At 41.3% G+C, this 27,798-nt stretch overlaps 1 protein-coding gene across 4 annotated transcripts in view; it reads left to right on the forward strand.

Moving 5' to 3' along the window:
• The window catches only part of satb2 (SATB homeobox 2), a 63,681-nt gene that overhangs the window by 25,206 nt on the left and 10,677 nt on the right, over positions 1–27,798 (forward strand). For all 4 annotated transcript variants that reach the window (XM_037109417.1, XM_037109418.1, XM_037109420.1 and 1 more), the window contains 10 exons: positions 242–427; positions 10,035–10,161; positions 11,448–11,571; positions 12,163–12,265; positions 15,614–15,664; positions 15,750–16,333; positions 18,163–18,375; positions 18,559–18,645; positions 19,447–19,599; positions 23,192–23,386. In XM_037109417.1, the coding sequence (XP_036965312.1) occupies positions 242–427; positions 10,035–10,161; positions 11,448–11,571; positions 12,163–12,265; positions 15,614–15,664; positions 15,750–16,333; positions 18,163–18,375; positions 18,559–18,645; positions 19,447–19,599; positions 23,192–23,386 (1,823 nt within the window). The remainder of the gene's footprint in view (positions 1–241; positions 428–10,034; positions 10,162–11,447; positions 11,572–12,162; positions 12,266–15,613; positions 15,665–15,749; positions 16,334–18,162; positions 18,376–18,558; positions 18,646–19,446; positions 19,600–23,191; positions 23,387–27,798) is intronic.

The raw sequence follows: 27,798 nt of genomic DNA on the forward strand, positions 1-27,798 counted from the left end.
ATTTAGGAATGCATATCATTTGCTTTACATCTTTGCTTGATTGTAGCTTATTGAGAATTTCAGGTGTTGCAGTATTCAACAGTGTAAAACAAAAGGATGAAGTGATTACAAACTGTACCCACAATAAATGCGATCCACATGTGTGCTGTCTATGAGGGATAAACTGTGTTGGGATCACCGACAATAAAATCCAGACATTAAAAGAATCCTCTTGTTGTTTTCTCCTCTTCCTTCTCCGCAGGTCTGATGATTCCAGTCTTCTGTGTTGTGGAGCAGTCGGATGGAGGGATTCAGACAGACGGATGTGAGGGAAGAGAGGAGCACGCTGAGTTTGTTCTGGTCAGGAAGGATATTCTCTTCTCTCAGCTAGTGGAGACGGCTCTGCTGGCCCTCGGCTACTCCCACAGCTCGGCTGCTCAGGCCCACGGTCAGTCGGAGAGACACCGCAAACACCACAACACCACTGCTGTCACATCTCTTTATTCTGCTCGAACTTGAACTTGAAATCTTTGAAAAGCAAACACATTCTACCGTGTTCTCACCACTAACACTATGGCTTTGCAGTGCAAGTGGGAAAAAAAAAACAAACTGTGTCTGCGAATCAAACTTTTAACTATCTGACGGGGAGATCAAATGCATAGCTTTGAGAGAAGACATGGACAGAGTTTGTGACTATCATAAAAGCTTTGAACTAACAATACAAACTGTTCCCCGAATTTCAAGCTAGGTAGAGGTGAGGCTGGGCTCATGATCTTATGACATAGCATTTTTATGTTTGTGAAACTTACACTTATAAACCTGTCCCTGCATCCCTGAAGAGGGGATTAAGGATTGATCGTTTTGGGAACCCGCTTGTGTGCTTCCTTTCTGAGAGTTTGAGGAGAAGATCAATGTCACTCTCAAGTTTATACAGTAAATATGAAGCTCCATGTGAAGCCAGTTAGCATAGCTTAGCATAAAGACTGGAAGCAGATGGAAACAGCCAATGGTAACAAAATCTTCCTTCCAACACCTCTGAAGCTCACTTATTAACAACTAGGGGAGACTTCAGGATGTTACTTACTCCTGCTCCTGTTAAACACATGAATTTGTGATCATTAGAGGTGTTGTTAGGCAGATTTGTTAGCTTAAGAAAAGCTAGCTGTTTTCCCCCTGTAGCCAGTCATTATGCTAAGCTAAGCTAAGCTAAGCTAACTGGCTTCACATAAAGCTTTAATATTTAGAGTACAAATGTGAGAGTGGTGTTCTCTCATCATTGTCTCATATTTCCCCCTTTCAGTCTTTATGCGAAGCTAGACAGCTATATATTTACTGTACTGACATGAGAGTGGTATTAATATTCTCCTTCTATATTCTACTTCTGCCAGTGGGCGATTAAGTCAAACCTCAGACAGAAATACCATGCCAGTGGACTTTGCAGTCGTTGACATGGAGGAGATGTTTAACAACAATGATGCATCATGAATTTTTAACACTGAGTTGTAAAGATGACCAGCTTTTTTCGGCTTGGCAGAGAAATACAGAGCACTAGCATTCTTAAAAAGTATGTTATTACGCCATCATGAAAAAGCTAAATATCTGAGGTCAAGCTACCTCTTTTTGTCAGTATGAAGATGGCCTCATGCAGAACATTAATAATACCCATGATTTTCTAACCACCAAGTGTCTCTCACTTTGTAAACTATGGCGCGATGACTCAGAATTAAACAGCATGCATCAAGACGAGAATGATCATTGAAAGGAGAGGCCCTCTCTAATCAGCGGCAAGAGAAGCAAACTGGATGTGAGATGGTCTATTTCGAGCAGACACTGTACTGTTACAGTGGCAATAAGCACAGGAATGTTTCAAAAACACAACTAAGACACAGACAGAGCCTGTGAAAGTCATTAAAGACACAACAAAGAGCTGGACAGGAATGTCTGCGCAATACCAAAATACATTATGTGTTTGTGTTGGGGGCAAGTGTGTGTGTGGGTGTGTGTGTGTGTGTGTGTGTGTGAACAGTGTGTGTGAGAATGTTTATGAAGCAGAGGAAAAGAAAAACTCTGTAATTTATTGTTGCACACATGGTAGTCATCTGCAACAGGACAGTGTCATTTACTGCTGTCTTTTCTCAAGTATGCAGAAAATTCCATCTGGGGAAGTTGCCTCACAAATGGTAACAACCCAGCAACAGTAAGCAACATGGCTATTGCAATAGACTGAAAATGGTGGGAGATCCCCATCTGTTTGAGATCTCGCTCCAGTGTTAGCGTGTGTCTGTGTGTGTGTGTGTGTGTGTGTGTGTGTGTGTGTGTGCGTGCGTTGTGTGTGTGTGTGTCATCCCGTCAGGTCTCGTTCGAATTAAGTCTGAAGACCCATGAGGATGCAGACATGCTTCCAATGTGTATTCAATGTGACTGCACGTGTGTGTGTGTTTGTGTGTGTTCTCTCCATCTCATAAACGGTGCCACAGGTAATCCCTTTACTGCCTCAAGGCCAGCAGCTCTTATCAGTCATCCAGCCCACCTGCAACAGGCCATGTACTCTCGACCTCCAGCAGCATGTCTCTGGACAGTGCCCCCATCTGAAACTCAAGGCGTACATTGTAACGAGACGCATCCTGCAGTCTAACAACACAGAGGTCCAAATGTTGTTGTAATCTGAACGTGTATAGCGGCATATAATTCTAATTCCAGTTTATTATTACCTGCGTGTGCGCATGGACATCCAGCTAGGGTAACTGATCAATGTATACACCAACTAAATGGATGAGATTCCATAATGTGGCAGCATTACAAATGTCAGCTGGGGCTAGAAACACAATCAGACAACTTTTAGGCCTGATTCAACTGTGGCCTACTGTGTTTGCTGTAGCTGTGCATTGTCACAACAGCATTTGCAAGGAGCAATAAGGGATTTTTCATGGATGGCCAAATGAGGCTGTGTTTGAAGGTGGAACATCAGAGATATTTAGGTTTGTTGTGAAATCCAATAATCCAGTTTATAATTGGCCGTTTTTCACTATTTTTGATTTTGCCGTTATATTTCACTTCAAAAACACTTGGTGTCATTAGTTTCAGCACAACCTCACATGTGTGACTTTACAGTTATTTCTTTATTTTGACATACTGTATTAACGCAATGGACCTAAAATAAAAAAAAAAACATAAAAAAGTAGAAAAAGTTAAATTTTTACTGTGAAAACCACAAATGTGTTTAACAAACCATTTTTATTACTTAAAAAGCAAATATAAATTGTTGTTTGCTAAATATGTGCACACGTTTTAAAAATGTACAAAGTTATATGTAACTATTTACATTTAAATGCAGGCAATGCTCAGGTCTGCCTGAGCTCCTTCCAGCTGAATGAAGAGCTGCACTGCCTGCTCCACATTCATCATCTCCTCATTGTTTTGACTCATTAAACAAAAAACCAACTCCACTACACACTTAACACACTACACCAAACACTACATAACACACTAACCAGGGTTCTCCCCAGACAATGGAACGGTGGCGCAGCGCTGCTATACTGCTAGCTCAGCGCCACTATACTAATTTTCAATGTTAGCTGCTTTGTAGCGGGTGAGGGAGACGAGCGAGCGCCAGACACAAAGCAAACGTGATGGCAATGTTCATGAAAAAGCGTGGCAGACAATATTTACCCTAAGTCCAGTTTTGGACCTGCCGGTGCGTCCGTCGACTCGGGAGGTGGGCTTCTGGGTGGGCTAGCAGCTAGCTACACATGAACATCCACAGATTCTGATTCCACTTTGTAGTCTTCACATCTCCAGATCTCCTCAGACCCGAACAGACTCGGTCCGGACTCATTTAGTCTGATTAATTCACAACAGTCAGTTTAGATGCACAGAACAGAACAGAACAGGACAGAACCGCCAGCAAAATCCTGGTCCAGCTCGCGCCGCTGCAGGTATAAATCTGCTTGTTTCTTAAGGTATGTCGTGGGTTTGAGCTCTGCAGTGATTGGTTCTGGTGCATACGTGACTGTGGTGGCTCCGGTGGACAATGCTCGCAGAATTTGTAAAGCATTTATGAAATAATTTATTAATGATATCATTGTAGTCCAAACAAATCCGACATAGCACACCCTTGATCCAAGCAGCAGCCATGTTGAAACTCTCAGGTCAGTCTGATCCTGATCTGCAGAGATATTTGAGGAACAGACAGACAGACAGACAGACAGACAGAGATTTCTTGCTTTTATAGAGAGATTATTATTATTATTATTATTATTATTATTATTATTATTATTATTATTATTATTATTATATATTTATATCCAAATACAGTGATAAAGATAATCTGGCTGAATAGTTTAGCTGAGTTCCCATATCTGAAGAATTGCTTACTTATAGTAAACTAAAAAACTGTAACTGACAATTAAGGCAACAACTCTTAATTATGTCCCATGCTAAAATGATCAGAACCATTAATGTTCAGAAAATTGGGGCTGGAAAAGCAGTGAAATAATTAGGTAAAGCATAACATGATCATACAAACAAAAATAAAAAAATAAAAAAATACAAAAACACATAAAAGTATTTCCTGAGAGACTGCACATCATTGTATTGCCACAAAAATGTCTCTTTTAAAGGATAGTTCGATTGAAGATGTCTTGGATACCTTACAGTATACTCTTTAGGAGGAGATAATTAGGGAACACGCACCAATGTTGGATAGGCGCTGGCCACGACGAGGGTATAAGTGTTAAGGAAAATAGTTGCGCACTTGTAGCTATGGTAAGAAAAAGCTTTAATAAATTAACAACATTTACGTTTACCAATAGTCTTCTTCAGGGTATGAAATGACAAAAACAGCTGAAAAACAACGGTCATGTCCTTTAAAAACCCTGAAGAAGACCGTCAAAAAGTTAGCATTACTATTTATTAAAGCCCCTTTTGACATCATAGCCATAGTCCTGCCACTCAGCAGCCATCTTGGTAACTCCCCTCAGGCAGTTGTCTTCAGGCTAACAAGACCAGACCCCTATTTTAATGAATGAGGAGAGGAACACTGCTCCAGAGGTGACTGAGACATAACATTTGCATCATCTCTGCTAAGGAGCATTCACAAAGTTTGGAGAAGTTATTCCGTTAATGAACTCAGTCTTATCAGCTTCGTATGTTGCATATCTTTTTGTGTCTTTTGGCTGTAAAAATCAGAACTGCAATTGGCAGCCCTGTTAAAGCAGGTCGGGAAAAGACACAATACCCAGATGCATCTTTATCCTGCTGTGATGGCCAAAAATAGCCCACTGAATCCTATGGTGAGTGTTTGCTACGGTTTGCAGATGAATGCCATTAGTTGCACTTTCAGGCAGTGTTTTTGCCAAGTATCAGGGGAGGTCTATGTCTGTCTGTCTGTGTCATCAGTGTGTATGGAAAACAGTGAGCCACATTGGTCCCCTGTCCACATCAATGCTCTCCCCTCTGAAAGCACCACACCAGGGGCTTCAAAGGCAAGACCAAATGGGACATCACAACTCAACACAAACAAAACTCTGAGACTTTACTTGACCACTGAGTGTGTGTGTGTGTGTGTGTGTGTGTGTGTGTGTGTGTGCGCGCGTGCACACACACACACACACGCACGCACACACGCACACACGCACACACACACGCACACACACTTGTAAACTCTATTTAACCCATGCGAGGATGCATTTGCTCACCCTAAATCTCACATAAACTTGGTTTAGAATACCGTGTAGTCATGCAGTATCATGGACAAAACACACAGACACACACACCCAGCTTCTCTCAAATGAATACTTTTTGTTTTTTAAAACAAGCGTTTATGTTAAATGAATAATTTCTGGCTTAAATTATACATTTTTTCCCCTGCGGTCCACAACCAAAATTACACAGAGTCCCAGCTATTTTCTCCCTGTTTGAATTGTGTCCTGCATTCTTGTGTCCCAGCGGTGTATTTAAAGTCCCCGCCGAGGACCACGGCCTTTCTTTAATTAGCTCAGCCCAGTAATTAACTGGGAGATATTGTTTATTTCAATTATAAGGGTCTGAAGGCTTTTATAGAATGGATGGGAGCAGACCTGTACTTTACGGCTTTAGTCAGTGAACAGTTAACAGTGGTCAGTGAGGGAGGGGGGGTAGAGAGAGCATTGTTGGAGTGCCACGTCTAAAAGGCCACAAAGGGTCACTGCTGCAGACCAGGTCAGCAACGTACTGGACACTTCTGTAAATTGTAGTCTTGGTTCTGTCAGGGTGCTGTTACATTTTGTTCACAACTTACTTATACAGCATTCTTATTTATTCAAGACAAACTTGCTTATGTATGTATCATTTTTGCTAATAAACTCTATCAACAAAGTTCATTCTAAAGGAATCAGATGGGCCAAAAAACAGTAGCGGTAAGATGATCACAAAGGTTTTTGGAGGGGTATTCCATAAATTGCAAGATGCTACGCTGAATCCTGCAATTTTGCAGACTGCAACCAACTCTGCCTGGTAAATTTCTTCATCTGTCAAACTCCTGACACCATTTTGAAAGTCAGCTTTTTGTTAAGAGTAAGCACTAAACTTCATCCTCACACTGTTGCCCAAAACAGGACAGGTGTAACAGACCTTACACAGTTTGGTTAGGTTGTGGCTTTAAAACTACTTTAGGTTGATGAAAGCATTGTGACCTAGTTTAAAATAACAACTTCATGTCACTTGAGTTACACATTGTAACTTTACTAGTAAGTAAGTAAGAAAAATATATCATTCATCCTCACTCACAATGGACACAAATAACAGTCTCCTGGACAAAAGTCCTGTGCTTGTCCAACCACCTGTCCCTACCCTATCATAAAGCTCTTTATACATCACCTGACTTCCTCATTTGCTGCTGTATTAATTACTACAGCTGTAGGGGTCGCCGCCTAAAGAAAGAAACGTAAATATGGGTCTTAGGCTGCTTTCAAAATTGACCTATAATAATAATTTCTGATCCCCATGACAAGTAAACTGATTCATGAACCTCTTGGTTCAACATTGATCAGTCATTCATGTCATTGTTGTGTGCACAGTTCAAGTGTGCAATGGAAGATTATTGCCAATGTTCTGGGTGTACTCCCTCCTGTTTTTAGCTCAGAATGAAGTGGTTTAGATCATCTGTTGGCTTGTTTACAGCCAGTCTCATTGTCTGTCAGCACACACTTTCTTTTTTTTGCCCCAGCAGACTTTGTTGAAGTGTAACAGGCCACGACTTCCCCATTTTGAAATAAACATACAGGTATGAAGCTATGATTAAACCCTACTGCTCAGTGATGCATTAAATTAAGTTTTATAGACCAACTTAAATGAACACATCATGAAGTATATGTTTTACTTATACTAAGCCTAAAACTCATTGCTGCTATTGTTTTACTCCCATCAAGAAAGGCTCGCCATCTTGCACATTTTTTCATAGATAAGCTTTTGAGAAGCGTTTCAGCTGAGAGGGGCACTCCCCGAAATGACAGTATGACAGATTTTCAGCAAGAGGAGATCCTTAGGGTGCAGTGAAGGATGATAGGGGTGAGTCAGGCTTATGGGGTTTACCTCAGTGTGTGCCAAGGGTGGAACCTGGAACCAGTTTGGAAGAAGCCCTGCATGCATGTGCAGACTGCTGCCACGATTAAGACTTATTCTAGCGCGGGACAATGGGATTACTGTGTGTACTCGTTTATTTGTGAATTTGTGCATCTTGTGTGTGTGTGTGTGCATGTGTGTGTGCGTGCGCGCAGGCATCCATGCATGCAGGCCTGCGTGAGTGTTGATGAGAGGAGTCAGAGACATCAGTGTGTGTTTGTGTATAGATGTGCGTTTGTGTGGATGGGCACACTCAGACATGAGCCAAGCCACCAACCGGCCACATAAAAGCATGTCTCTGGGAGGTGGAATTTTAATGTGGAAATGGGAACAATGATTTCTACTTTTAAATGTGGACAAGAAGCAGAGCCCATTGAACAGCAGACCAAAAATGATGGATCAATTATTAATGCATTTACCATCACACTGTGAGCGTGTGAGTGTGTGTGTGGGTGGGTGTGTGCTTGCATGCAAGCTGGTACATGTACATGTCCACTTCTCAGTGTGCTGTCATGTGTCCTCTGCGAGTTTGTGTTTGTCTGCTTGTTCAAGCGTTTGCTTCCATCCAGTTTGGCATTAGAGAAATTGTTATGACTTATTTTCAGATGTGTGGATGCTGCATGCTGAAGATAGCTGAGAGAAAGAGTTTATTTGTGTGTGTGTGTGTGTGTGTGTGTGTGTGTGTGTGTGTGTGTGTGTGTGTGTGTGTGTATGAAAGAGAAAGAGACAGAAAAATAAGAACAAAGAGAGGAGGATGTGCTCTGTGTTTTCCTGTCTGCCATAAAATTATTTCAGTGTTTTATTTCATCCCGTTAAAATCTTCTGTTAAATGTAAATGTAAAACTCCTGTTGTCACAGTTGACAATTTCACGCCACATACATGTGAAACCGCCATGTTATACTACATGTAAAACTGTAATGACTTTAATATGAACAATATATGCAGATTATTGCCTTAAAATGTCATCTCTCAGATCCATTTTCACATGTGAAATGGAGCCTCCTGTATGATAAACACAGGTGTGTTACTTGTGTCCCCTTTTTTCTTGTGTTGCATAAAGGGACTACAACTTACATCTCATTGTGCAACTGTGTGTTGTAAAATGACAATTAAATGAACCTTTGAACCTTTAAACCTTTAATAAGAGTTGAAGCACTGAAGATGTTTCCTTCACATAAATATGAGATTGCCTATATAGGTAGAAAATATTTTCATGTGCAGCATCTGTTAAAACGGGGTTATCTGTTTTTTTTAAACGTTGTCATGGTGGTCTTAGGATCCTCTGGCGTTCTTCTCAGCCCTGAGGGGTCTGGTCCATTCTGTTCATAGTGGATTAAATGATGCTCCCCCAGTATGACCGGATAATTAAGAGCACAGCTCGGCCTGACTGCAATCAAAGATACAACTGAGATATAAACAGAGCGGAAGAAAACAAAAAGAGGGAAAGGAGAGAGAGAGAGAGAGAAAGAGAAAGAGGGAGAGAGAGAGAGAGAGAGAGAGAGAGAGAGATCAGAGTGGTCCAAGGAGAAGAGAAAAGTAAAGAAAATGAAGGAGAAAGATATGGGGGGAGGGGAGGTTGTCGGCAGCGAGTGAGGAAGAAGGGGACAGAAAGAGAGAGAGAGAGAGAGAGAGAGAGAGAGAGAGAGAGAGAGAGAGGACCCGTCTGGATCTCATTTAGAGGATAGTAATGCGATTAGCTTTGTTTAGTTTTCACAGCTCCAGCCAGTCCCCAGGAAAAAAACCTCTGTGTGTGTGGGTGTGTGTGAACGTTTGAGTGTGTGTGAGTGTGTCGAGGTAGGTGAACGGGTAGGTGAAGTGTGACAGTGTGTATTACGACCTGTGCCTGCATGGTTTTTGAGTCTGTATTGTTCTATACCCAGTTTCAGTATGTAAAAGCAAGCATGCCATCTGCATTTTAAAACTTTCCAGTGCGCACAAATGAACAAATGAAATGAAAAAAAATGTTCTTTGGTGATTTAGTTGAACTGACCTGAGCACTGCTGACTTTATTTAACAACTTCTAGAGCGACTCAAGAAACCTCAACTAGAATCCCCTAAAATATCATGCCACCAGGACTGACTGAGAAGTGGAACAGGGCTGACACTAACAGGTTTACTGTAGCAGCTGGGCTTATTAAATGTAACCAAAGAGCCCACATTTACCAGAGTGTACAAAGCGCTTTTTACTAATGACACATTTTTTTTGTTGTAAATTTAATAGCCACGGTAAATAATGTCCAAAGCAAAGGCAGCAAATCTGACATGAATTTCTAAAGTGTATTAAGAGTGCAATGTGTTAGAGAAGGGACAGGGTTCTACATAACAGAATATAAAGGAATATTCCTGTTTTTATTTTGCAGTGACAAATTTGTACTATCTGTCTTTTTGTATCATGTCAAAATGTTAAAAACAAATTAAAACGTAAATGACAGAATTCTTTTATGTCTCCGTCCAGGCATCATCAAGGTGGGAAGGTGGAACCCTCTGCCCATCCACTTCCTGACTGACGCACCAGAAGCTACAGTCGCTGACATGTTGTTGGAGGTCTACCACATGGTCACACTACGCATCCAGCTGCAAAGGTCAGATGAGTTTTTAAAAGTCAGATGTCACAGGTTACAGTTTTCCAGACATATTTGGATCTAATTTACTGGATTTTTACTGGAGATTTATTGTCTGTGGCATTTCACAGTGAGAATGTAGAAATGTTTACATTCTAAATCTGGGATTTTCCACTCAACACTTTGAATATGAAACACATTGGAATGACTACATGTCCATATTTTATGGCCGAAGTAAGGCTTTTAAACCATACACTGTTTGCGGTTGCACTGAATCAGAAATGTTGTCCGCTGCTGCTGATGTCATTGCTGTTCAAGAATTTATCATATCTTACAAATTTGAAAGCTGCAATATTGAAACACTAAAGCTCCAGTCAAACAGCCCGGTTGGGGATTTATCTATTATCTGTTTCTGTCGGGAAGAGTACGTGTGCCAGGAAATTCTAGTTCCCTTGAATAAGTGAGGCAGGCTCTTGTGATGGACAGATAAAAACAGATAAACTCCAGATGAGAAGCTTATTATTGTTATTGTCTTGGCGCATACCAGCCAGGTTTGTTTACATGTTTGTGTGTGTATCCATGGTAATGGCAGAGCTTTGGCCCACTTAGAGCTCAGAGTTGAAATGATTTATCTGAGGTTAAAATAAAAATAATAATAATAACAAAAAAGAATGATTGTGAGGAGACACTGTAGGTCTAAACAGGAAATAGTGTAGTGAAGTTGAGATTATGCAGAACATATGAAAGATCAGCAGTTAGAGATGAATTTAGGGCTCAAGGTGAGGTTTAGTACGTATGTATGTGTATGAGTATGTGTACTCGCTTCATTGCCAATTGTTAGAGGAGATTGACACCATTCAGCCAGCAGCTGCTAAAGATAGCTTAGCATAAGGACTGGAAAGGTGCGGAAACTACTTGCCTTGTTCTGTCTGAAGGGAACACTCAGACATGTTAAAAAAAAAAAAAAAAAAAAAAGTGTACAAATATGAAGTTGTGGTTTTGGCCATAAGAAGTTGCCACATTTTGGGATGTTGTAATAAAACGTTTTTAATCATCTGTTGCTGTTTCCAGGCTTCAACAGGTTGCTGGCTGTACCTTCATATTTATTTTGGTATCAATCTTCTCATTTAACTCTTTGCAAGAAATAGATAGCACAGGTCCCAAAATGGCAAACTACTTTAATGAACATTAAAAATAAACAATGTAATCCAGTTTTTAAGTTTTGTTTTTACAGATGGCCCATTTGTGTCTCAATACATTACCAAAAAATGTAACTGAGTTCTGTGTGTTGTTTTGGCCTGTTGTAGTTTCTCAAAGCTGGAGGACCTGCCCTGTGAACAGTGGAACCACGCAACTGTCAGGAACGCTCTCAAAGAGCTGCTGAAGGAAATGAACCAAAGCACTCTGGCCAAAGAGTGTCCTCTGTCACAGGTAACATCTGACTATTGCTACACAACAACACACTGTACCGCTTAACCTCACCTGGCCATCATCAGATAGCTCCTTTACAATTCAGTAAACCCTTATCTACTCTCAAAAAGGTTATTTTACACTGTCATTTTTCAGTCTATTTCACTGAGAAGACCATCTCATGACTTGGAAGATGTCAATGATCATCAATTACCTTTATATTTTAATCAAACTCAACCCAAAAACTCAAACTCCTTAGCTGCATGTTTAACCCACTGTCCTGCTCTCATAATGGCTGGTTTGTGAAACTGTGCGTATGTGTGTCCATACTGTGTTTGAATGGTGGGGCAACAACTCAATCAATCGTGTGTGTGTGTGGCTGGAGATTCTCGCTCTGCACTGTACTGTGCTCGAGTTTCCATGGGTGGCTTCCAATCATGATTAATGTTTGTCTGTTTCTATTGTGTGTGTGTGTGTGGGTGTGTGTGCGCGTGCACGCGTGGGTGTGCGTGTGTGTCTGTGTTTATGTGATGCCATGCCATGTGGTTGTAGCATGAGTGTGAGCATTTCATATTGTGCTGGTTATTAATTACCCCCCTCTCTCCTTCTCAGAGTATGATTTCGTCCATAGTAAATAGCTCCTACTATGCCAATGTCTCCACTGCCAAATGCCAGGAGTTTGGCCGCTGGTACAAGAAGTATAAGAAGATCAAAGGTGAGCTGTGCACCTCTAGTAAATGCAGTCAACACTGGTCTAACTCCCTTGAATGTGGTCGACCAGTGCTTCCCATGATCCAGTTTTGGATCCCACCAAGGGGTGAAAAAAGAATGGTGTCCTCACTTTTGCATTACAACAAGGAAAACAACATCTGCTGACAGAGCAACATTTGCATTAATCTGGCAAGTGTTTTGTTTTTTTTTTGTTTTTTTTCCCCCAAACAGATGACTCTACTATACACCAGAGAGATTTTTTTGTTGTTTGTTTTGATAGAGAGACTGTTAGTGGCAACCATTACATATTGTGGATTTGTGCATTAAAGGACTAAGGCATATCTACAGAGGAAACAGTGGGAACAAAAATTCAGAAGTTGAAGGAGGCTCAATAGTGCTTTTCCATAGCATCTAGCAGAGGCATCACTGCAACATTTCAAGTTGCTTACCAATCTCTCTCCAGAGGAAAAAATAAAAGTAGAGACAGCAATTGTGTCTCAGTGGTCTCCAATTCAGAGTCAAGAGTCAAGGCTGTGTGTATGCAAACCACCACTGGCCTATATCATAAAGTAAACAAAGTAATGTAAACACATTTAACTGTGGGGGATATAATTCAAGTGCGGTGTGGCTTGATCACGTATGATACATTCATCTAATGTTGGATTGGTGCTTTCAACGGCTGAAATCCGACCATGTAATTTAAATAAAAACGTATGCTGTAGGCATCTATGACGGGACTTCCATTAACCCCTTGTATCAAGCATAAACCCAGCTCCAGACATGCTACCTATGATGAAGTGTAGAAGTAAACTTTGCTTTGTATACAATGTTGGGAACCACTGCTGTAGTCTTGAAAGTGAAACTCTCACCAAAATGCAACCTAGACCTTTTTTTTTTGTGAATGTAAATGAGTCAAACCTTTGTGTAAAGCATAATTACAACGAAAGAGGCACTTTCAAGAATTATTGTATTTTTCTTTTTGGGTCGAACTCATTTTCAATGGGAGTGCTTGGGCCACTTCAGCAATAGCATCAAAATCGCTATTTTTATAATACTAAGAAGGTTCGGCACAACATGAAACTTTGCTCGTAGTATCACCAGGGTCTCTACACATGAAAACGAGCATTAAGAACATTGTTTGAGTACACACAGTTTACTAAAAAGAACGTTTTTTGACATTAGCAAATGATTCCTCTGCACGCCGCCGTCCTACCAGTGAGAAGTGTCGATCTCTGAATGCAATATAACATGGAGGTGAGTTAAGATGGACTGCTCCTAAAGCTTAGTTCCATATAAATGCACGGAAAATTACTTGTTTTGTCCTTAGCAAAAACAATATTGACCTTGAAGATGAAAATGGAGCCTAAAATCCCACTAAAATCAAAAGCCGGAAAAGTCACGCGTGATATCCCATGGATAGTTGTTGTCGGAAGACAGTAGCGTTCCACCTTAACTGTCCTCCAGGTTACGTCGCATTCTGAGATTGATACTTCTTGGCTGCCATGACATCTGGGAGTGGAACAAGCTACTGTTAAGGTGAGTTTTTCAAAAAGTTTCTTTTTAGTTCATGTGTAGAGACCCTGGTGATATTACGCGCAAAGTTTCATGTTGTGTCGAGCCTTCTTAGTGTTTTAGAAATAGTGATTTTAATGCTATTGCTAAAATATGGAAGCGAATCTGTTCCACAATTCAAATTAAAATGGATTAACAGAAATGTTGTTTCATTTTCAGAATATAGCTGCATTTTTTGACTCATAAATAAAATGAGTAATAAATCATCCAAATTGCATTTTCATTTTCTTCTTCAAGACTGCTCATTTTGTAACTTAATTAAAATGATAAAGAAAATTGCATTTGAGATTTAATTTTCAAAAGATGCCCCCGCAAATAGTTACCAAAATTCAATTTGAAATGTCAAATTTGAAAATTAAAACACAAAAGCAGAAATGCTTTTTCATTTTAAGGTCATCGCTGCATTATGTGACTCACAAATAAAATGAGTAATAAATCATCCAAACTGCATTTTCGTTTTCTTCTTCAAGCCTGCTCATTTTGTCACACGACTAAAAAGAAAACTGCTCTTTTGTTTTCAAGCCCTCCCCCCGCAAAAAGTGTTCCAAAATTCAATTTGAATTTGCAATCCCAGGCAGCGCAGGAGAGTGATGTCAGCGGCCTCTGTTCCTCTTCAGCCCCCAGTCTGACCGACTGTGCTACACATCTACGTTAGGGGGCGGCTGTGTACATATTAGCCGCTGGACCAAGAGGAGAGAGCGAAGGCTGTGTTGGTATCAGAGACTGTGGTACATGTTTTCAGGAACAGCGGGGAAGTCACCACCATGTCCAGTTCTGTACAAGCCAGCCATGGTTCGCGTTTGCTTGGTCAAATCAGCCGCACATTTTTTTCAGTGCGCAAATGCTCTAATGTATCAGTGCTGGACCGTACATTGATGTTGCCCCCATACTGGATGAGCTTAGCCCCGTGAACTAATGCAACTTCATAAAGCTCCTTCTACAATGTGCTAAGTTATTGTCTCTCATTTACACATTCACACACGTACGGATATATTCAGGAAACAGAGAGGAACCAAAAACAACGTGTGTAATGTTCTCCGGTGATTATAAACGTTAACTATTCCGTATGTGTTCAGTATACAGGTTGGCACCAAACCACAGGATGGATTTTTATAAATATTTAACTGTCATGTGTCATCACAGTAACAGCGTTACATACATTAGCAGCTGTAAACATCCATCCTGTGGTTTGATGCCTCATGACTTTTTCAAACGTATCATCTGTAATGACTTCTTTGCCCGTCATAACTTGATCGTAACAAGATTGTCCCAATAACCACATAAGTCTGTTGGACTCCCAAGAAACTTCACTACAATCATTACATTAAACGCAATGTTACTAGATAGAAGCTATGGGGAATATGTGTAGACTGTTGGACCATTCAGCTTTGCACCCTGCAAACTCACTTGGTGTGTCCGTACAACAAATATATTTTAGTTTTGAATGTGAAGTTTCATATTAACCTGATTCTTTCATGAGACTCAGACTTCATTCTCTGCCAAGGAAGTAGCAGTTGACGAATCATCCACAATTCAAAGTAGCTCCATCACCAGATAGAGTTTTCCCTGTTGTCATGGAATTGTGACATCAATTTCCCTTTTTTTCTGAGCACCTGAAGGAGGTTTCATTTACTTTGGCTTAAAAGTTAAGCATCAAAGTTTTCTGTTCATTATATGGACCTTGAGGTGACATTGTTTTCAGCTATGTTGGTCATGTGGGCCTATACACATCAGGACCTTCCCTTCTGACTGATTTTCTGCATTTTTTTTGGTTGAACAGTTGATTACCTGGAGAAGATGTGGTCAGGACGAGATGCTACTGACATCAAAAGTAAGAAATCTACTCAAATCCTTATTACACTATGCGATGTAAAGGTGATTCTTTAACCACAGTGACTGTCTCCTCACCTCCCCAGTCGAGAGGGAAAACATGGCAGACTTCTGTGTGCTGGGCCAGAGACCTCCTCCTCACTTGGCCGGCCTGGCCCAGCTCAGTCACCTGGGGGCCGGCAGTCCCCTCCTCAAGGCGGGATCTGGAGATCCGCAGGCACAATCCCAGCCACCTCAGCAGCCTCCTCCACCCCAGCAGCCCTCGCCCCACGGCCCCCTCCACCACAGCCCTCCTCTCCGTACCGGCCAGGTGCCTCCTCCGCCTCCACCACCACCTGGTGCCCTGCAGCCCCTACTGGGGCCAGGTGGGCTGCTCTCACCCCAACTCTCCCCACAGCTGGTGCGTCAACAGCTCGCCATGGCCCACCTCATCAACCAGCAACTAGCCGTTAGCCGCCTGCTGGCCCATCAACACCCCCAGGCCCTCAACCAGCAGTTCCTCAACCACCCGCCCATCCCTCGAGGTTCATCTAAAGCTGGCGACCACCCTGGGAGCAACCCCTCGGCCTCTGAGGTCTCCTCTGAAATCTACCAGCAGGTCAGAGACGAGCTGAAGCGAGCTAGTGTCTCCCAGGCCGTGTTCGCCCGTGTGGCTTTCAACCGCACACAGGTAGGAAAACAGGACAGACTGTGGCCAATAAGGTTAGGAGACAGTAGGGAAAGTGTGGTGGAAAAATAATCAAAGGAAGAGGAGGACCAAGGTCATGTGTCAAGGATGGCAAAAGGGTAGGCTCAAATGGCAAGAAGACTAGGTCGAGGATGGAGATCTATTCAGTCTGAAAATGAATATATTGCATCCTGTGGTGGCATTGTGTCAGGCAAGACCAAAAATCCCCCATTTTCTCAGACTAGATGGCTCATAATTCTCACTCACAACATCTCAGGTGAGAGGAGGTAATTGCCGTATTTGATTGAAATAAATGGATATTGACGTCATCGAGACCATCATTTTTCACACAACTTTCAGCTAATTTTGTGTTCACCCACCTCGTAGTATTTTCAGTGGGATTAGCGGAAGCATGGCAGGGTAGCTTGCTGGGTCATTGAGTCTCCTTACACGCCCTCACAGCAGCACAAACACCTGATGCATTCAGGCTGTGCTAAACTGGTTACTACACGCCCCATTAGATTAATGTAATGGGAGATGGCTCATAGACCTACTGGTATAGAGGCCAGGTGTGTTTTAGTGACTTTTGCATTTATGTGTCTCTGCAGTGTATGTATTTGTGAGAGCAACTTACTTGCCGGTAGTCAATTTCTGAGGTTCTCAAAGACAGCATGTTTTGAAGGTAGCATGTTGATATAAACTGATTTTTACCTGAATGTTTTCTTTTCATACCAATTTGTACTTTGAAATACTGTACTTTTTAACTTCACAGCAGCTTTAGCTACTATTTGAAAATCAATGTTTTTTTAAATCCATTTTATAAAACATGTTGATCTAGTATACCTAACACTATATACACGTAGAGCTAAAATGTTCGATTGATTTATCAACTATTAACTGGTAACTATTTTGATGATTATCTGGGCGATTATTAATGCAAAATTGTCAAAACATAATAACTGACCTGTCCTACAATCCCAACATGTCAGTTCTTGATGGGCTGGGAAACCGAGAGCGTCATTATATGATGAGTTGGGTATGATAATGCGTTCTCTTTATTATACTTACATACTGTTACTTAAATTGGAAATTAACTTTCACTCTTCCTAGTGTTTCCCTGTGCTATTACTGTTTGCAACACGGCTACTGCTAGCAGCCAGGCTAGTGTGCAAAGCAAAAAACAACCAAGAAACAACAAGATTACCTGACCCTGATGTCACCATTCTGATTGTATTAATACGTTGGCAGGTATTGTTACTTACTGATCTAGTAGAAAGAACACAACTTTTAAACCATCTCAAGTCCTCCTGGTATGGACTGACTAGCATTTTGAAAGCAAGGCCTATTGGGAACCAGATGGTGTAATTCTCTACAGCCAAACTGTACCTCAGAATAATACGTTAAAGCAAAAAAGTTGTTCAGTGCCAGTTATGTTAAATTTTTATTGCAAAACTTTTACTCGGTGAGGAGTATTTTTACAGTATGGTAGTTACACTTTTACTGAAGAAAAGTATAAGAAATGAAGAAAAAATTAAAAGAGCAATTCATTGAATAGAATCCTATTATGTAAAAGTCTGCACTCCAAATAGTACCATTTATCAAATGTTAAGCCATTTTGAATAATAAAACTGGACAGTGGACCCGCACATTTCCCAAGCCACATGGCTGCAACTACTGAATCATTCAACATTCAAGAAAACATGAATCAAGAAAATTCACCTCGATGACTTTTGTATTCATATCTGGAATAGAGTTTGAAGTTTGTGATGAGGGAGACGCAAAGCACCATTCTTGGAAAGTTTATAGTGCAAGTGTGTGTCTTCGCTATCCAGGGCTTGCTGTCAGAGATCCTGCGTAAAGAGGAAGACCCTCGCACAGCCTCGCAGTCTCTGCTTGTAAATCTGAAAGCAATGCAGAACTTCCTCAACCTGCCCGAGAGCGAGAGAGACCGAATCTACCAGGAGGAAAGAGAGCGCACCATGAACCCTTCAGTCGGCCTTCCTGCCTCCAATTCCTCCAACCCCGGCACTCCACGCCTCTCACAGGTTAGTGCACCTTGTAGTCAGCAATGCCTACAATGGTTCTGCGCTAGCATTTTCCAGATGGTTGCTTTTATGGGAGCAATGCGAGAGCACGTATCAGTAAGGTTTGTGTGATGGCTGCATGTGTAATCATAGTGATGCAAACATTTGATTGTAACATGCCGTGTGTGTTGTGTGTGTGCATAGAAAGTGTGGGAGAGGAGTTTGGATGACCAGATAACCCCTGATACCTGGGCCTCCATCTGGAAGAACAAGACTAAGATCTCCAACTCGGTGAGTTATCTATCATCTTGAACTTGCCTTCACGAAGTTGATTGCAGCACGTCATGTATTGTGTCTTCAAACTTATTCTGGGATTTCAATGTTGTATCATAAACAAATTCCATTTATAATGGAAAAACAGCTTCAAAGCTATCATAGCAGGATATTGTAAACATAAAGGACATTATGGACTATTTGGACATTTCTTTCCATCTGCACAGAACAAGTTGGCGACATCAGTGATAAGACATTCTCTCTGATGTCAGGGCAAATGGCCATTCATGGCTCTGGGTGAATTTGTGCGCTATTCTTATTATGTCTATGTAAAATTATCTCAGCATCGTTTACACTGAGGGAATGTAAGCTTGCTGGTCTCTACATGTCTTGCGGATGACTTCAAACACTGTGTATACAAGTTCTCTCAGAGCCAATACATGTTCATTCAAACAAAAACAACAAAGAAAGACAAAAGAGAAGGACTTAATGACTTTGATCTGTAAACAAAATTCATGTGGAGACGTGCACGACAGATGTGCAGCTGATGCTCATACAGAGACCACTATGTCTGTTCTCAGAGCAGCTTGGCCTGATCATCAGCTGATAACCTTTCCTCATATGTAAACACAAGATTTGCTTTTGTGAATGAGTCTCTTCACTGGTTAAGAATATATACGAGCCCTTTAGAAATGCAGCAGCTTTATGTAATAGATGCCTTTATGATATTTTCTTCCATCAGACTTATCTGATAGCTTCATTCGGCATTCAAAGGGCCTTTCATTTTGTTTGTTATATCGTGTTCTTCCTCTGTCCCAGCCAAAGCCGTCCGGCCCGGCTCCTGACCTCCCACTGAAGCTGGAATCGCTGGTCAACATTACGTCTGGGATCTATGAAGAAATTCAGCAGGAGATGAAGAGAGCCAAGGTGTCCCAAGCGCTGTTTGCCAAAGTAGCCGCCAACAAGAGCCAGGTGAGGGAAACAGTGGGGAAGAGGAAGTCATTAAAGGTCACATGTAACATCGAGGTTGGCTCAGTTATAAATCAATGAGGACTTTAAATTAAGAGTGAAGGGGTGTTTTTCTTTTCCATTGAGTATGTCAAGACAATACAATATTTACTGCTTGATAATTATGTACAGCTTTGAAAAGCTCATCAAAACACACAACTTGGCAGAAAACACCAGAGTGCAGAGACCAAAGTCAGCGCACAGCCTACGCCTCGATCATCTGCCACTGCGTACACAGTCAGTCATGAGCTGTATCACCTGTCGCTTGGCTCATGAACAGTTTTGTATCGTTTTATTTTCTCAGAGCTCTGATAGCATGCTGTACTGTGGTACCAGAACTATTTGAATGCCAGCTATTCCTTAAATGTTTTTCCTTTTTCAAAAAAAAATAAATAAATAATTCTATTGAAATTAAAAATCTAAATTCTTCTGAATCTCTGAAGAAAAAAAAAAACCCTTGAAACTGATATTTATGATGTACAGCATCACATAGAGGCCGCTGTTAACTGCAACAGAACGTCGCATAATATTTGGTCGATCAACTTGTCTGTCAAATTTGTAACTCTACTTAATTTTCTCATGTAGGACTGTGCCACATGACAAAAAGCTCATATCCTGACATAGGTCATTCCATAACCACATATCACTAAATAGGCACGGCAAGTTTATTCATACAGAACCTTTCATACACAAGGCAATTCAAAGTGCATTACAGCAGTATAGGAATACATCATACAAATTACTAAAATTAAATACCTTGCATTTGAAAGACAATGAAAACAAAATGCAAAAATAGGCAACTGTAGTGTACTACTGTGTATCAAGATATACTACATGCTCTGTAAATTCAATGTATACATTTTTTAAATGAAAATGACCACATGGAAGGCCTTCTATTATTAAAAAATTTAAATCATACATTTAACAAATAAAAATGAATTATTCATATCATTCACGTAACATTATTTTTCTTTTCCTTTTTTGTAATGGGCATACTACTATTTAGAATGACCATTTTCTGTGTCATGTTCACTCACTTCCAAGTTTTCATACAAATTTACCACCTGCATTTGTGCCATGTAGAACACAAAGCAGTGCACAAATGATGAAAAAATACTGCTGTAGAAAGTACATTTCGTGACACAAAAAAATAAACGATAGAGCATTAAATGAAACAACAGTAATTATCTAATTTTCATAACTGTCCTGCTTGTCCCTTCACAGGGAGGATCTGTTCATTGGTTGATTGATTGACTGATTTTTTTTTTACCAGAAAAACAAGAATTAATTCAAAGGATATCATATAAAATGTCCCACACTAGTGTAATTAATGATGGCTTAGTTCCATAGAAGTATCCCAGCAAGTAACTCCATCCCCAGAATTAGCAAACCTAAATTCATATGTTTACGGTGCATTAAAACCAGAGCTGCTGAGACAGATATGCATGCACACAGTTGCAAACATGTGGTGTTTGAGCTAACTTAGCTAGCAGGATAAGATCAGCGTTCAGTGAATTAAGCACGATTGAGTCAATGCATGGCTTGCACCCAGCCAGATAGCTTCTCTTCTCTGTGTTTAATAAGGTAATATGCCAATATATATACTAAATATATGGGTATACAGTAAACATCACCCCATTCTAATCTTGAGGAGAAGAGATGCATGCTTGTTTCCCTCTGTCCAAAGGAGAAACATGGACCAAGGACTTACTTTGAAATAAGAAAATATGTAAAACAAAATCAACCCTTACATTTTAAACATACATCATTTTAAAGAGAATAAAACACACATGACTCTGTGTTTAACAAAGACAGTGGATGAGCTAAATCCTAAAATGTATGTACATAGCACACTCAGACATAGCCACATGTTGCTGTGAGTTGCCAGGTGTAAGTGTGCGTGAGAAAGGCAGTATCCAGAGATGCATGCATCATGTATATAGTATGTGCATGCTTGGCGTGTGTGTTTGTGTGCAGTTAGCGAGGTCCCCCAGGTTGGTGGGTCTGGGGGTGGCAGAAGGTCACGGCTCAGTGCACCCATCTGCTGCAGCTGGCCACAAGGACTGAGAGAGAGGGAGAGAGAGAGCGCGCGAGAGAGAGAGAGAGATGATCAGGCTATTAGCGGTGCATGCTGCCCGAGGTGGCTGGTTGAACACAACAGCTGGTGTCACAAACTGAACCAGTCTAGCAGATATAATTGAATCTTCTCCTTCCGCCATCTTCCTTTTCCTACATTTACCTCACACACCCTGCGTTTTTTTTTTTCAACTTTCTCAACTTTTTTCTGAATTTAATTCTCCCTGCATTATTTCTGGGCTTCCATTTTTTTGGTCTGTGTCTGTCTTTTCCCATCTTCTCATCACTAGCAGGTAAAAGGTGTTGATTCTTTGTGACTCCGCAGCCGGAGAGGACATATAAAACAGTCAATAAGACAGAAAATACAAGAATGTCCTTTACAGGGAACATAAGCCTCCACTTGTAAACTCTCATGTGTCTAAAATATGAAGCTACGATACATCAGCAGCAGATTAGCTTCCCTTAGTTTCACAGGATTTGATTCAGGGGAAAAACAGCTTGCCTTTTTAAAACATTAGAAAGTGATTTTTTTTTCCCAAAACAGAAGAATAGAGCATACTCACTCAGCAGCCATTTTCCTCTGGCATCACACTCAGGTCATGGAGCTCAAACGTTGTGTTGTTGTTGTGTTTCAGGCCAAGGAGGCGGCCATGTTGGTGTGTTGAGACAATTAAGTTCATTTAGTAGTTTTACAGAAAACCAGATGATATTTTGCTACCTTTGTGACAAACAGCGACTTTACTGACATAATAAAATGCAATTCTTTAAATTCTTAGACATCAAATGTGTAAATAATGGCACAACTCAAATGGGATCAAAAATGGATTTGTCTCTCGCCATTGACTACTGTACACATTTTTTTTTCTTTATAAGCTCCCATGAGATCCACCTTATCATTAAATGATCATTTCAACAACTGAAAAGAAAATAGATGATGAAAATCTTGCTGGACACTGGGCCATATTTCAAGGTGCAACAACTGATTTGATAACCAAGAAGCTTCTGTTAAACAACAGCTAACGTTAATATTCAACCACTTTCTCGCTAATGTTACTGTTTGATTGTGTTACATATTACAGGAAAGTCTTAAATTAATTCTAAAATATCAACGCATGTCTTGGACACATTTATTTGAGCCTCGAAGTGAAAAGCACTGGATGTGATTAAACAGTAGTGTTCGCCAGAAAGTGGTTGAGTGCTAACATTGGCACTTTACTTTGAAATATAGCTGAATGTCCCTCCAGATTTTCACTGTACGTCATTCCCATCGTCCTCTTTCCTGTTGTTGATCAATCATGAAGCTGTGAAAGGACACGCAGTTGCCAGATTTTGCCCCATTTATATAACTTTTAAAGTGGAACACAGCAGCATGTGTGATGTCAGAGGAAAATGACCGCTGTGTTCTATTTATTGTGCCATCTCCACTTCTCTCTTTAACCACTGCCTTCTTCCTCCATGCCTGTCTCTGTCTCTTCTCCAGGGCTGGTTGTGCGAGCTGCTTCGGTGGAAGGAGAACCCCAGCCCAGAGAACCGCACGCTGTGGGAGAACCTGTGTACCATTCGAAGGTTTCTGACCCTGCCACAGGCCGACAGAGACATGGCTTACGAGGAGGAGTCCAGGCACCATCACAGTGAGAGGCTTCACACCGTCCTCCACCTGCCACAGGACACGCAGGTAAGAGCCAGACAGGAGAGTTTACAGCTGGGTTCAACATCATCTCATATCTCCATGGCCAGATGGAAGCAGACATTAGACAGAGAAAGGTTGGCTGTGTACACACGTTGTGCTAAGATTAGCTAACCATCTGTTTTCTGCAGCCTTGTACTGAACAGGCTGACATGAGAGTGATACCAATCTTCTCATTTGAATTTCCCCAGAGAGTCAATAATTGTATTTCCCAAAATCTCAAAGTATTCCTTCAAACAAATCTGCTTTTTCTTTCTACCACACAGATAGATGTTGGGTCAGGTTTAAATATCTTCAGCAGCAGCATCTTTAGGATAAGATCACTACCCGACACCCAAACACAATCACACACAGTCATGTCCATACTAAAAAGTTGTCACCAATGATGGATATTATTGAACATACAAAATATTAAACCGTGTGTCATAGGTGACCAAACTTGAAACTGTATTTCTCCATCTGTACAGACCGCACCTGTCGTAATTCATTCCTTATTATATTCATTCAGTATAACTATGTAGCGCAGTGTTTGATCTAGTTGTGTGTGCTCGTGTGTTTGTGTGTCTGTGTGTACCCCAGTGGAATGGAAGAGTAAACAGTGTTGCTGGGTGGTGTGGCACTGGAGGAAATGCCCCATTAGTTTTTGAGGAGGGAGGTGGAGGCTGAGGGAGGGCTGAGGGAGATCGATGCAGGAAACACACTGACGTGTTGGCCTCTGTCATTACTGTAACCCTCCCACTCTGACACAAACAGTCAACCTTGTCTATCAGCCTGTCTGTCTCTGTGTGTCTTTTATCAGTCATAACAACATACGCTATCTATGAGTAGAAGAAACCAAAGAAATATGGATATTAAGAAACACTGTCACACTTGGGGTGGCTGAGGCTTTTGAGATCATCTACTGATCACAGGGTAGGCAGTTTGAATTGTGTTAAGTGATTTGGATAATGTAGCCATTTAACATTTATCACTCTACATACACGCAAATGTTGTATTGTTGAACAGGGATCAAATTAAATTAAAATAAATGTTAAGTTTAGTATTCAACTGTTCACTGATAACACTCTGCCTAAGCCTGTATTATGTTACTGATTTACTGATTGCCCATAAGCAGTGTCACCTAATTTTCAGCAGTCAACATAGACTGCAAACTCCGATTATCATCTGCAGAATCTTCCACGTTCACATCACAGTGCATCTTATAATCAAGATATGTCCACGCCTTCAGTCTGTTCAGGCTTTCATTACAATCTGCTCAAAGTTCCACACCTCTGCAGCAGATTAAAGGTCCCATATCATAAAAAACACATTTTCTCTGGTCTCTACATATATAAGCTGGTCCTGGGGAAATGGGGAAAACAAGCGATTCCTGCATGGTCTCTGCAGCCCACCCACTGGTAACACGGAGCTCCTACAGGCTGTTCAGAATCTGCTCCTTTCGTTACGTAACGAAAGGAGTCATTATCATAGACCGACCTCCTCTGCGCAGTGATAGGAGATATCCGAGAGGGGGGCGTCCATCCCTGAGGTGAAGTTCGGTGTGTCCAGCAGTGAGACAGCAGTGTTTCACAATGTCGTCACTCAAAGCTAGACATGCAAATTACTCTGTTGTTGGTTGTAAAAATCAACATTAGTGCCTATATTCTGTCCCAGCTACAGAACAACATGAGACAGTGGTTGCGTTTCATATTTTAACATGCTGGCTACGGTTCGTGTTAGCTTGTGTGTGTGTGCTAACCGCTTCACATCGGGCTGCTTCAGTAACGAGGGTCAGTACAAAGCTGGCTTTGCCTCGACACTGACCCTCGTAAAAGGATCAGTCCCAACCATACGGGACCCAGCAACTGCACCCGAGCCACCAATAAGTGTCACCGCGGTTTAATAGTATTTATAGTTGCCTACGAGTATGGTGAATTCAGCTGGAAATCGGCTAACTAGTTAGCTCTGCTTCGGTCCGCTATGCAATGGAATTTGAAGCGAGTTTAATGTCAATGATATTATGATGGACCTTGGTTGTCACAGTAAAAAGTCTGGAAACATGTGCAGACTGGAGACAGAGACGATGCTAACAGTGTCCAAGAGTTTGGAGACTGAGTTGGAGACAAACAAAGCTTTCGCTAGCTGTTAGCCATTAGCTTCATGGTAGTAAATGTAACAGCACATACGAACAAACTAACGTTATAAAGACACAATAACAATTCTGAAACGTCCTGCTGCTGCCGCAGAGTCTGTATTTCTTCAGGAGCTTCTCCTTCTGGGTCTGATTCTCGGTCAAACTATGGCTGAACAAAAAACTCACCGCAAGCCATAGCGATACATATATACATCCACTGTAAATATTAGCGCATGCTACTGCTAACGCAAGGGGCATCCTCTCCCTAAGAGTGATGTAGCAGGCAGGGCTCTCCAAGTAGGTGTTGACAGACGGCGCTCATTAGCATTTAAAGGTGCAGGCACAGAAACAGACTGCTCTGAATAGAGCTCTGTAGGGCGACTTTTAGACAGCAAAATTCAGGACCACAGATGGGTTTGGGGCAATAGATATCGAATACAGAGCTGTTGGACCTCTGACAGCTGTGTGAAATTGATGAAAAACAGCATGATAGGGGACCTTTAAGTTGCCCAGTTGCCATATAACACTAAATGTTCAAATTCATTTTTTTTTCTGAGCCATTAAAGGAGTTCTCGTCCATGGTGATTTAAAAGTTGAGAGTCAAAGTTGTTTTATTCTGCAGTTGACACCAATGATCTCACTTGAAGTTCTGTTTAGCAGATGAACTTTTAAGTTAACATGGAGAAGAAGCCCTTAAACTCCTGGTAATCTCTGTCCATGAATCTATATGATACAATAGGAGGCTCAAAAATTTAAAAAATCAAGGTAAGGGAAATTGTCAACCTCATAATCACAGTGTCATTTTTGAAGTAAGCTAATTAGACCACTGATACCAGCCAAGAAATAGTCCAACACAAAACCTTTGTGACACCGTTTGCTCCAGCTTTTTATTGAACTGACAAATTCACAACAGGTATTCCCAGAGGAACATTTTACTGCTCAAAGCTTGCTCTTTTATGACTATGGAGCCGTAAAGGAGCTCAGTGAGAGTTCTCATTTCAGTCTCGTTTTAGTCTTTTTTTTTGTCTCAAACATTTCTCATTTGTTTCTCCTAAAATTCCCTAGGAGCAGTAGGTGAGACTTGAGACTTTACCACTTAAACCTTGCTCCTTTCAAGCACTGGGGAGACATTCTGAAACTTCATTGAGAGCTTGATGAGATCTCCTTTGAAAATTACAGGGAGCCCAAGCTGAGATTTTCTGCACCTGTTTCTCAGGAAAATCAGCCACAGCCTCACACTGGTCTCAAACAGATCTCATAGTTGTTTAGGAGAAAATGAATGAGACACTGCTGAGATCTCTTTTCCAATTTTCGTTTTCTCTGGGTTAATCTGTGGATGGGCGTTTTTTACCAAATGTTGAGCTGTTCCTTTAAATCCCATGTGATAGAATCCAAGCAGAAAATCTGTTGTTATTCCACTAACTGAAAAGATGAAGATCAAGGTGACGGACTGAATTCACTGTGGGTTCAGACACATTTCAGCAGGACGGGCCTGAGCACAGGTCGTCTGAATGGGAGATAGTCTGTAGAACCACCAGCCCACCCTGCCCCCAAGCAAAGCTATTATATACCACATATAGTATATACCATATGCCATGAATCATAGACAGACAAATGCTCAAACTTCCCATTTAGCATCCTGACATAAATCCTATGGTTTATTTTGCGGCTCCACCCACCTCATCCTATTCAGAGCTCTGTATTAAAGGCTGATGGGAAGATGGGCAGGAAGCTGTGGTGGCACCATTAACACATTCCTCTGCTCCTCTCACACTCCCAGCAGAGACTAAAAATAAAGTTAACCCTCATAACGGCCATTCTGTAACCTCTCCACCACTACCACCACCAACCCCCACCCACCTCGAGAGACACCGGGAGATGAACTGTGGCAAAAAACTGGTGATTTATTAATGGGAAATGAGGTGTGTGTGTGTGTGTGTGTGTGTGTGTGTGTGTGTGTGTGTGTGTGTGTGTGTGTGTAAATGTGTGTGTGTGGTGTTGTTGTCTTCAGCCCCCCCCCCAAAGTCCCACATGAAGCCTCCACCAACCTCAGGCTCCAGCCAGCCTGCCACCACAGACCACACATGTGTCCCATCTGCCACACATGCAAATACACACAATCTCACACTGATAGATGGTAATGTGAGCACTCCTTTGTGTTGTGGACAATAAGAGGGTCTCTAAAACGGTAACAACCAACCACACAACACACATGAAAAATGAATGCTGTACTGAGGCTTCAGCTGTACAGTTGATCCACACACCACTGATGTGCGTGTGTGTGTTT

Source organism: Acanthopagrus latus, chromosome 9, assembly GCF_904848185.1.
Source record: "Acanthopagrus latus isolate v.2019 chromosome 9, fAcaLat1.1, whole genome shotgun sequence".
NCBI lineage: Eukaryota > Metazoa > Chordata > Actinopteri > Spariformes > Sparidae > Acanthopagrus > Acanthopagrus latus.